This window comes from Eleutherodactylus coqui, chromosome 10 (genome assembly GCF_035609145.1).
Source record: "Eleutherodactylus coqui strain aEleCoq1 chromosome 10, aEleCoq1.hap1, whole genome shotgun sequence".
Taxonomy (NCBI): Eukaryota; Metazoa; Chordata; class Amphibia; order Anura; family Eleutherodactylidae; genus Eleutherodactylus; species Eleutherodactylus coqui.
Window position 1 is genome coordinate 65737279 of NC_089846.1, and position 11928 is coordinate 65749206.

At 46.8% G+C, this 11928-nt stretch overlaps 1 protein-coding gene across 2 annotated transcripts in view; it reads right to left on the reverse strand.

The window, feature by feature from the left end:
• LTBP4 (latent transforming growth factor beta binding protein 4) overlaps nt 1–9501 on the reverse strand; it is a 103895-nt gene extending 94394 nt beyond the window's left edge. Inside the window, exon 1 of one of the 2 annotated variants that reach the window (XM_066581192.1) lies at nt 9009–9501. In XM_066581192.1, the coding sequence (XP_066437289.1) occupies nt 9009–9228 (220 nt within the window). In that variant the 5' untranslated portion in view covers nt 9229–9501. The remainder of the gene's footprint in view (nt 1–9008) is intronic. The other variant, XM_066581193.1, reaches the window with a different exon arrangement.
• Nucleotides 9502–11928: the final 2427 nt, after the last annotated feature.

Genomic DNA, 11928 nt, shown 5'->3' on the forward strand with positions numbered 1-11928 from the left:
GCCAGCAGTCGGTGTCGCGCGGCGTGGCAGCACAGCGGTGGGCAAGCGTCAGCAGGCCGTGCTGAAACTACTCAGCTTAGGAGATAGGAGGCACACGGCCCACGAACTGCTGCAGGGTCTGACAGAGCAGACCGACCGTTGGCTTGCGCCGCTGAGCCTCCAACCGGGCATGGTCGTGTGTGACAACGGCCGTAACCTGGTGGCGGCTCTGCAGCTCGGCAGCCTCACGCACGTGCCATGCCTGGCCCACGTCTTTAATTTGGTGGTTCAGCGCTTTCTGAAAAGCTACCCACGCTTGTCAGACCTGCTCGTAAAGGTGCGCCGGCTCTGCGCACATTTCCGCAAGTCCCACACGGACGCTGCCACCCTGCGCACCCTGCAACATCGGTTTAATCTGCCAGTGCACCGACTGCTGTGCGACGTGCCCACACGGTGGAACTCTACGCTCCACATGTTGGCTAGGCTCTATGAGCAGCGTAGAGCTATAGTGGAATACCAACTCCAACATGGGCGGCGCAGTGGGAGTCAGCCTCCTCAATTCTTTTCAGAAGAGTGGGCCTGGTTGGCAGACATCTGCCAGGTCCTTCGAAACTTTGAGCAGTCTACCCAGGTGGTGAGCGGCGATGCTGCAATCATTAGCGTCACCATTCCTCTGCTATGCATCTTGAGAAGTTCCCTGCAAACCATAAAGGCAGCCGCTTTGCGCTCGGAAACAGAGCCGGGGGAAGACAGTATGTCGCTGGATAGTCAGAGCACCCTCCTGTCTATATCTCAGCGCGTTCAGGAGGAGGAGGAGGAGCATGAGGAGGATGAGGAGGAGGGGGAAGAGACAGCTTGGCCCACTGCTGACGGTACCCATGCTGCTTGCCTGTCATCATTTCAGAGTGTATGGCCTGAGGAGGAGGAGGAGGAGGATCCTGAAAGTGATCTTCCTAGTGCGGACAGCCATGTGTTGCGTACAGGTACCCTGGCACACATGGCTGACTTCATGTTAGGATGCCTTTCTCGTGACCCTCGCGTTACACGCATTCTGGCCACTACGGATTACTGGGTGTACACACTGCTCGACCCACGCTATAAGGAGAACCTTCCCACTCTCATTCCCGAAGAGGAAAGGGGTTCGAGAGTGTTGCTATACCACAGGACCCTGGCCGACAAGCTGATGGTAAAATTCCCATCCGACAGCGCTAGTGGCAGAAGGCGCAGTTCCGAGGGCCAGGTAGCAGGGGAGGTGCGGAGATCGAGCAGCATGTACAGCCCAGGCAGTGCAACAGTCTTTAAGGGCCTGGACAGCTTTATGGCTCCCCAGCAAGACTGTGTCACCGCTCCCCAGTCAAGGCTGAGTCGGCGGGAGCACTGTAAAAGGATGGTGAGGGAGTACGTAGCCGATCGCACGACCGTCCTCCGTGATGCCTCTGCCACCTACAACTACTGGGTGTCGAAGCTGGACACGTGGCCTGAACTCGCGCTGTATGCCCTGGAGGTGCTTGCTTGTCCTGCGGCTAGCGTCTTGTCGGAGAGGGTGTTTAGTGCGGCTGGGGGAATCATCACAGATAAGCGTACCCGCCTGTCAACCGACAGTGCCGACAGGCTAACACTCATCAAGATGAACAAAGCCTGGATTTCCCCAGACTTCTCTTCTCCACCAGCGGATAGCAGCGATACCTAAGCAATACGTAGGCTGCACCCGCGGATGGAAGCATAGTTCTCTCTCACCATCCAAAATAGGGACATTTCTGCTTCATCAATCTGTGTATAATATTCCTCCTCCTCCTCCTGCTCCTCCTCCTGAAACCTCACGTAATCACGCTGAACGGGCAATTTTTCTTAGGGCCACAAGGCTCACTCATATAATTTTTCTAAAAAAATTTTATACGTTTCAATGCTCTTAAAAGCGTTGGAACTTTAACTTGAACCAATTTTTCGTTCAACTGGGCTGCCTCCAGGCCTAGTTACCACTTAAGCCACATTAACCAAAGCGATTAATGGGTTTCACCTGCCATCTTGGTTGGGCATGGCCAATTTTTACTGAGGTACATTAGTACTGTTGGTACACCATTTTTTTGGGCCCTCACCTACAGTGTAATCATAGCAATTTCTATGTTCTTCGCCTGCACTCATGGTACAGAAAGGTGTGTGCGGTTGGCCTACACTTTAGCTACATAAATGTAACTTGGGCCTTGGCTATACTGCAGCTACTGAAATGGAACTAAGACTGCGCTCCCACTATACTGCTGCTTCGGAATTGTTCCTGGGGCCTGTGTAGGCTGCTACTATTACTTAAATAGAACTTAGACTATGCTCCTCCTATACTGCTGCTTCGGAATTGTTACTGGGGCCTGTCTTGAGTGCTACTATTACTGAAATGGAACGAAGACTGCGCTCCCACTATACTGCTGCTTCGGAATTGTTACTGGCGCCTGTCTTGAGTGCTACTATTACTGAAATGGAACTAATACTGTGCTCCCCCTATAATGCTGCTAGTGATATGTTAGTGGGGCCTGTCCTAATGCTACGGCTGAAATGTTACGAATTCTGGGCTCTGCCTATACCGCTGCTAATGGTATGTCTCTGGGGTGTGGAAACAGAGGCTTCCCAAAGACATGATGGCGGCGAGGCCATTTCCCACCAACGCGGTTACTGTTAAGGTGCTTATAACCACGGACACGTGGAGAGGACACGTAGTGCCTCAAAAACATCCCCCTCCTCCTCCAACAATGAAAACATTCTTGGCAAATGCCTTTGCATTGGTTCGTCTGGTGGCAGTCCAAGAATTTCACCTTTACCGACACAACAAGAGAGCCCCCCCACCATCCCCCCCGCTACGGCCCACTTAATCCTGGCCACATTCCGAAAACCAACAAAATACAACCGTGCTACTAGGTCCGCAGTCACCACCACATTACCACCAACGCGGTTACTGTTAAGGTACATATTACCAGTCTGACTGGGGCATACAGACACCTTGACAGAATGAATAGTGTGTGGCACATAGGTTCCCCATTGCTATGCCCACGTGTGCAGCTCCTGATGGAGGTGGCACAGGATTGGATTTCTCATTGCTTCTGTACAGCATTGTGGGCTATCGCCCCACCACTTTTAAAGAGGGTCGCTGCCTAGCCGTGCCAACCCTCTGCAGTGTGTGCCTGCAGTTCCTCCTCATGGCAGACGCACTTATAAATAGACATGAGGGTGGTGTGGCATGAGGGCAGCTGAAGGCTGCGCAGGGACACTTTGGTGTGCGCTGTGGACACTGTGTCGTGCAGGGGGGAGGGGGGTTGGGCAGCATGTAACCCAGGAGAAGTGGCAGCGGAGTGTCATGCAGGCAGTGATTGTGCTTTGTTGTAGCTAGTGTGGTGCTTAGCTAAGGTATGCCATGCTAATGAGGGCTTTTCAGAAGTAAAAGTTGTTGGGAGGGGGGGGGGGGCCCACTCTTGCCGGTATTGTGGCTTAATAGTGGGACCTGTGAACTTGAGATGCAGCCCAACATGTAGCCCCTCGCCTGCCCTATCCGTTTCTGTGTCGTTCCCATCACTTTCTTGAATTGCCTAGATTTTCACACATGAAAACCTTAGCGAGCATCGGCGAAATACAAAAATGCTCCGGTCGCCCATTGACTTCAATGGGGTTCGTTACTCGAAACGAACCCTCGAGCATCGCGATAAATTCGTTCCGAGTAACAAGCACCCGAGCATTTTGGTGTTCGCTCATCTCTAATGCTTATCCCTTTATGTTTTTATTACTGCTACAAAAAGCTGGTTTTCCTTTGGAGGATCGCGGTTTCGCTCATGTATTGCTTCATGAAGATGAATCACCTTCCTTTGAGAGCAATAAACGCTGATTTAGGATGATTCTGAACAGCAGGACCACCCGTAATCAGGTCTTCATTATTGGACTTGTTTGTGCCATGGGGTAGTCCAATCCGAAACCAAAAATTTCAGCCTAGGACACTGAAACTATCTTTCAGAGCCTCCAGCACAGATCCAGTATACAATTCTGCACAAAATAGTGCAGCATGCTGCACTGTATCATCCAGAAAAGTGCCTGTCTGAACGCCAGAAGTTGAGCAGATCCCATTATAGTCAATTGAGTCCACTTGGCATATTCAGATCTGGCACATGCTGGACCGGGCAGTTCCGGTATTTTCCTTGTTAGGCTTTGAGTCAAACTATGGGAATAGACCAGAACCATGGACACAGTTGTGAATGTGCCTAAAAACATTGATATAATTCAACCGATCATATATGAAAAATTCATTTATATGGGCTTTGATTCAGCATTTTTACAGAAAACATATTGTTTTACAGTTCCTTTAACCTGGCATCCTAATGGACTGGCAATCCTCAAATTTCAAGAGATTTACAAACCTGTGGTGTGGAGAGTGGTTACTGAGAGCATTTCTTGCTTTGGAGGACCCAACATGTCAATGCATTACATAAACAAACCCACTTTGTTCCATGAGAGCTGTGTAATGCTTCATTTCTGCTGTGGTGGTGCTGCAGAAGTGAACATTTGTTGCCTGCTTCCCCCAAATATTTGCAGATCATACGAGGGACCCTTCTAAAAAAACAGAGTACCACTTTAATGGCAAATTCAATGCTGAACCATCTTCAGATGGTCGAGAATGCCCTTATTTCTCTTGTAATTTGTTGGGTGTCCTTGTGGTTGCCAGACTAAATACCTCTTAAAGGACCCACATGTTTTGCTTTAGTCATCTGAATATGTATGGGGGTTCTCAACTTTAGCAGACAGATGATGCTAGGGAAAGAAGCCAAACATTCATGGTATGGGGATTCTTGGAAAAACAACTGTCGGGTGAATGATCATTCATCCTACAGTTGTTGAAGGTGTATGGGCACTCGTAGGGTGGTCGCAGGGTATATGGGGAAAACATTTTCTTGCAGTATCTTTTGGGTGACCCTCCTAAAAGTTGCCAATTGGTAAGGAAATGAGGTTCCCAAAGTTTCAGATCAGTTGGATAATATTAGCCCGTGCCTCATCAACCTTGAAGTTATGATTTTAGTGCATTTTTGTAAAAAAAAAGATCACAGTTCTTTTGTCCTAGAAACCTGATCATGGTCTCATTTTATTGATAATGTTCTTGCTTACAAATAATACTTCAACCACTTTTTGGGTGTGACTCAGATTTGAAGATTTGGGCAGCTTTACTGTAGTATGGTGGGTACATCAACCAAGACTGAGGGTATGTTCATATGGTGGATTTTGGCACAGATTTTAATGTGAATTCTGTGCCAAAATCCACGCCAAATTCACATCCCATTCATTGGAATGGGAGTCCACTTTGCTGTGATCACAACGCGGATTTTCCACCACAGATTTTAAATCCACATTGCGAATAAATACGAAGTGACATGTCACTTTATAAAGTGTATCCACAAGGAATCAACCCAGTAAATTCCACATGTGGATTTGGCCCATTCACAAGTTTTGCAGCAAAATATGTGGCAAAACTTCACAGCTCGGACGTGTATTTCTGCTGTAGTTTTTAGACGCGATATCCACGTGGAAAAATCCATATCAGATTCTGCCGTGTCAACATACCCTAAGGCCTCATGTCCACGGGCGGGTCGGATTCTGCATGCAGGAGCCTGGAGCGGAATCCAATCCTGCCCGCGGCCGAGGACACATATTTACCTGTGCGGGTCCTGTGCGGATGTGTGGGGAACCGCTGTTCAGCGCGCTGTGGAGCCCAGTACTATGAATAAAGCATTATAGCTGGAGGCCCTGTTACAGGTTTTGCATTGGGACCCAGAAGCTTCAACTTAAGCCTCTGTCCTTACACCAGGCTAATATGCACCGGTATACCTTTTATTTGTACCGTATAGAAAAGCGCAATTTTCTGCAGTGGAAAAAAATATACAACACTCAGTGCAAATGCTCAGCAAAAATGTTTGAAGAATGTCATACGCCTCAGTGGTACTCAACTGAAAGCCTAGACAGTTGTAGAAGACAACCTTCGACTTCAGCTAGGTGCACACTAACATATTATGGGCCCGTGTGCTGACTGCGTAATTCCATTATAGCCTATGAAAAAACGTATGGAATGTCCTATTCTTCTCTGCTTCGCCGACCAGAAATAGGGCATGCCATTGCATGTGAATTTGCTGTGTCCATGTCTTTTGGACAACCCTCAGAATGATGTCGGTGTGCTGTCGGTGCACGTTGTGCACTGTAGAGAAGAACAGATTGCGCACATTTTTTGTGGTATCCATTACACTGAGATCCAGAGTGACTTTTGTACTGGTGCAATTATGAACTGAGATTGACCTCCCTAGATAAGTAGACCCATACTTTTATCAAATGCCTTCCAAAATTGGACTCTCCTTTCGACAAGTTCCTACACATTTACATGGGAGCTGTTTATTGTGAGATTGTCAGGCCGTAATAAGACCTTTCATTCTTGCAACGTCTTGTTTATTTCACATCCATTATCCTATGCAACCTTCCATGAACGTCCTGTATGACATCACATCACTAGCAGAATCTTCTTATATGTAATTCTACCAGCTGTTCAGCTGCAGCCATTCCTATCCTACATTCCTGGGAGGATGTTGAGGATATCCTTTTAGGCAGAACATGGTAGGAATTTAAAGGAACATTAAACCACACTTGTAAAAGTGAAAAAAAACCTGCAGATTATAAAAAGAGCCGCTGATATAATTGACACATATATGGCGATATTCCAGTTGATTCTCAGAACTGGAGATACGGTGTTGATCATAATAGCATACATTTTCCTCAATATTATGGCATTGATGGCTGCTAACAGGGAACAATACATTGCTCCCAGTTACACATTAAATAAGGAAAAGATAGACCTAGAATTTGTGTACAATGAAAAGGGTTGGCCTATTAGGAAAATCACTGTCCATGTGTCCTATTAGGACATGGGGGAGCCATGACTCGGTGCTACCATGTATTACTGTTAATTGAATGGACACCATGCAATACCTCAGTTCCCCTGCAGTGGCCGTCCACAGCTTCCCCAGTAATAGTAGTTTTTTTGCGGGGTAGAAGTTGGGGGAGGGAGCGTGTGTTAGATGACCAATGAATCTGCCAGTTGTAATTAATACATAATTAATAAAACTTCTAATTATTGAGAATTTAACTGTATGCGGTATCTGCTCCCTGACTGCCTCATCATTCCGTGATTGGAGCCCATATGTACCGTAGTTCTGAAGGTCAAGATTGCAAATCACTTTTGGGATCTTTAATGCGATACTCTGTACTCTGTTGTTAACGCATTAACTGATCATATACATTGCAGTCAACCTGATCATATACATTGGAGTTAACCTGGCCATATATAGTAGGGTCATCCTGGTCATCTACAATAGGGTCATGCTGGTTATATACTGTACATTGGAGTCTTCTTGATCATATAGATTGGAGTTAACCTGGCCATATACAGTAGGGTCATCCTGGTCATATACAATGGGGTCATCCTGGTCATATACTACACATTGGAGTCTTACGGATCATATACATTGGAGGTAACCTGGCCACATACAGTAGAGTCATCCTAACCATATACAATGGAGTCATCCTGGTCATATACTATACATTGGAGTCTTCCTGGTCATATACATTACTGTCATGCTGGTCACCTGGTCATGTACAATGGTGTCAATCTGAATATATACAGTGGGGTCATCCTGATCTTACACAGCAGGGTAATCCTGGTTATATACATTGGGGTCACCCTGGTCTTATGCTGTACACTCGAGTCTTCCTGATCATATACAGTAGGGTCATCCTGATCATCTGGGCATATATAAAGGAGTCATTCTGATCATATACATTGGGGTCTTCCTGATCATATACATTGGGGTCATCCTGGCCATATGCAATAGGGTCTTTCTGATTTTATACCAATGTGATCATCCTGGCCATATACAATAGGGTCATCCTGATCATATACTTTGGAGTAATCCTAGTCATATACATTGGGGTCATTCTGATCATACACAAGGGTGTCATCATGATCATATATATTGGTATCATACGAGTCATATACAATGGGGTCATCCTAATCATATACATTTGAGTCAACCTGGCCATATACAATGAAGTCATCAAAGTTATCTATAATGGGATCATCCTGGTCTTATACTGTACATGTGAATCTTCCTAATCATACACATTAAGGTCATCCTGGTCATATACAATGTGGTCATCTGTATCATATACAATAGGATCATCCTGGTCATATACAATAGAGTCATCCTAATCATATACATTGGGATCATCCTTGTCATATACAAACAAAAAGATTTACCAAGCAAAATGAGCCACACTAATGTAGGGTGCCAATAATACCTCAATAATATTAGATAAATGCTGGATGTAAAATTGATTATATAATTTAGACACTTTTTGTATCAACCTCAACAATTTTGAAACATGTCTAGAAAAAGGGGTGTGACTAGGAGAAGTCAAATACACTACAACTAGTGAAGCGGTGTGCCATATTTTGGGGCTCAATAATTGTGTACACCAGCCATGAGGTAGCATGAAGAAAAGAAGTGTCTAATATACCTAGTGAGCTGCGCCAAATTTATCATACTACATGCACCATTTAGATAAAAGTGGTGCAATTCGCTCCCTTTTCAGTGACTCCTACATGCATGCATCCTATCACACTGTTGGTAAATCTCCCCCACGGTCTGCTGTTACAAAACAACTCACTTTTAAAAGTTTACAGAGGATTTTACAACCATGTGAAATTCTGCCCCTACTGTATGTGACTGAGTACATGTGACACCCCAGGCCATTACTGTTGGACACACGCAGTCCCATTATATGTATATTATGTCTACAGCAATAATAACATAGACATTGATAGAGAATAACTGTAGGGCTAGAGTTCTATATAGTAACATATAGGCACAGTGCTACTATGGATAGCTACACATGACAAAGCCACAGTGCAAACTCAACGTGCAAAGTATGTAGTGCAGCGGCATGCTAAATGAAGTCATACTCACAGGCTCGGAATCCGTGTTCTCCGTTGTTCCTGGAGGCATCGTCGCTGTAGACGGTGGTCATGTTCCCTTTTTCACACTGGTTAGTGCATCGGGCGCCCACACAGTGCACACGACATACCATAGGTGTGAACATCACTCTGACCTTCTCCACCTGTCCGGAGGCTGGCATCCATCCCAAGCAGCAAAGAGACACAGAAAGAAGAATTAGTTTCCCCTCCATGTTGATGTCTCACTCCCAGAGGCCCCAGTGGATTGCTAGCTCTTGGGGGGCCTCAGGGAGTGGGGTTTAGTTTTCTTCTTGGGTCTGTGTTGGGTTTTTGCAGAGATTATGTTCTTCCTGAACTCCTCCTGCCTCTCACGTAAAAGGAAAAAGGAGGGAGAGATGGGGGAGAGTTGTGGGGATCAGGATATGAGCTCCTATGGGGTCTGATGGTCTTAGACTCCCCTCATACAGAAGAATAGAGACTTGGACTGAATGACACTCGGACTTTATTACAGCAAAGAAAGCTTGAAAAAAAAAAAAAGAGGGAGAGTGCGAGAGGACGGACGAGGGAGTGACAGAAAGCGAGAACAGTTACACAGCACGCTGGCTACAATATGAAATGTGGATCAACTAATTAAAAACAGTCACTGGGCAGCGGTCCAACAACAATGTTTACAAGGGTATCCCGTCAGCCATTAGTAGGGCTCACATTAACCCCATTCACTCCCTGCTCAAAAACATTTATTTTACACTCTCTGTGCAGATAACACCGAGGGCAGCATAGATACATAGCAACATTCTTCCTGCCCGCAGCCAATTACCAAGTATGATCATTCTTCTCCAACACCGATATTCCTATCCTAATCATTACCCGCACAGGTCAACCAGTGTCTGAACTGAAACTTCATTCAGTAACTCCATGCACTGAGATGTAACGGGTTGTTCGCAATCGGCACAGGATAGGTGACCAAAGCCTGATCAGTGGGGAGAACCCGACTAATCCTGAGAACGGGGGTCCCGTATCCTACTAATCCTCCTCACTGTGGGCTCACTGCACCGCTCGCAGTGAAGAGGAGATTGAATGGAGTCACAGTCACGCATACATTGTGCCACTCCATTCATCTAGAGCAGGGGTGTCAAACTCATTTTTACCATGGGCCACATCAGGCGTATGGTGACCTTTAAAGGGCCGATTGTAAGACAGTACAGTGAGGGCTCGTTCACACAAGCGTATTTGCGTACATAATATGCAGTGAATAGAAGCCATTGATTGCAATGAGTCATTCACATGATGTATATTTTCACACAGCATGACCTATATAGTTCCGTACTACGCACCCCGATAGGCCATTGAAGTGAATGGGCCGCGCAAATACGTGGTGAATGCGCAGGAAACCTATGTATTCACTGTATATTTGCGCACCATTTCAGTGGGCCCACCTGTGTTCTTTTTTGCGTGCCCAAATATGCAGGCATAAGCGATTTTCGATTTCGCAAATACGCAGCATATTTGTGCGACCGAAATACGATTACGCCCGTGTGAACGAGCCCTAATAGTAACCCCTATAGTGGTCGCAGTAGTCATAGTGACTCTCATAGTGGCCCCAGTAACAATATTGACCCCCACAGTGGCCCCATTAGTAATAGCGAGCACCACAGTGGCCTCAGTAGTAATAGTAACCCCCACAGTAATATATACCCCCTCACTAGTAATAACCCCTCAGCAACATCATCCCCAGCAGTAATATTACCCCCCCCCCCCCCCAGCAGCAGCATTAATATTAACCCCCCCAGCAGCAGTAATATTAACCCCCCCCCAGCAGCAGTAATATTAACCCCCCCCCAGCAGCGATATTAACCCCCCCCCCCCAGCAGCAGTGATATTACCCCCCCCCCCAGCAGCAGTAATATTAATTACCCCCCACCCCTCAGGAGCAGTAATATTAATTAAACCCCCCCCCCCGGCAGCAGTAATAATTAACCCCCCTCAGCAGCAGTAATATTAATTACCCCCCCCCAGCAGCAGTAATATTAACCCCATCCCCCCAGCAGCAGTAGTGATATTAACCCCCCTAGCAGTAACATTAACCCTCCCCCAACCCTTATACTTACCTGCTCCCTGCAGTCAGCGCCGCTCTTCTTCTGCTCGCGCTGATCCCGGCTACACTCTGACAACAGTGTGTGCGCTCGCCATGCTTCCTCCCCGAGTCCTCTCCTGCGGAACTGAAGAGCAGGGGACTGGGGGAGGAGGATCCTGGCTGCACACTGACGTCAGTGTGAGCCGGGAACAGCGGTAATAGCGCGATTACCAGCGGGTAGCTGCGACACCCCAGCTGGTAATCGCTTCAGTGGTGAGCGGCGTCGGCACGCCGCGGGCCACATAACACGAGGCAGCGGGCCGGATTCGGCCCGCGGGCCTTGTGTTTGACACGTGATCTAGAGCTAGTCCAGCGCTTGTAGTTGGCTATTTTCATCAGCCCCATTGAAATTAATGTGCCGTGCATATGCAGTGAGCCCACATTGGGGAGGCGAGGAGGACAAGTAAACCCTCATTCTCAGGATCGGTGATGAAAATCTGCTTTAAAGCTCCCAATGCAAAATCTGTAACAGAACTCCCGCCTACCATGTGCCATTATAAGACTGATGTTGTCTTTTTATTACCCTCCAGGTACTAGCCCATCACCCCCAATAGGCAGCACCTCTGATTTTGCATTTCCCTCTAAGTGACATTCATACAAGAAAAGAAGAGCTAAAGTAAGAGTGGCCATACACATTAGCTATAGATAAGTTGAACCAGCCAACTTTGGCTGGACCAACTGATCATCTTCTAATGTGTACCGGAGCCTCCCAATAATCCACTGATGGAAAATAAGGATCGGCAGTTGGATTTTGACTGCCCATTTGTTCTCAAGAGATAGGATAATGCCAGAGGTGTTT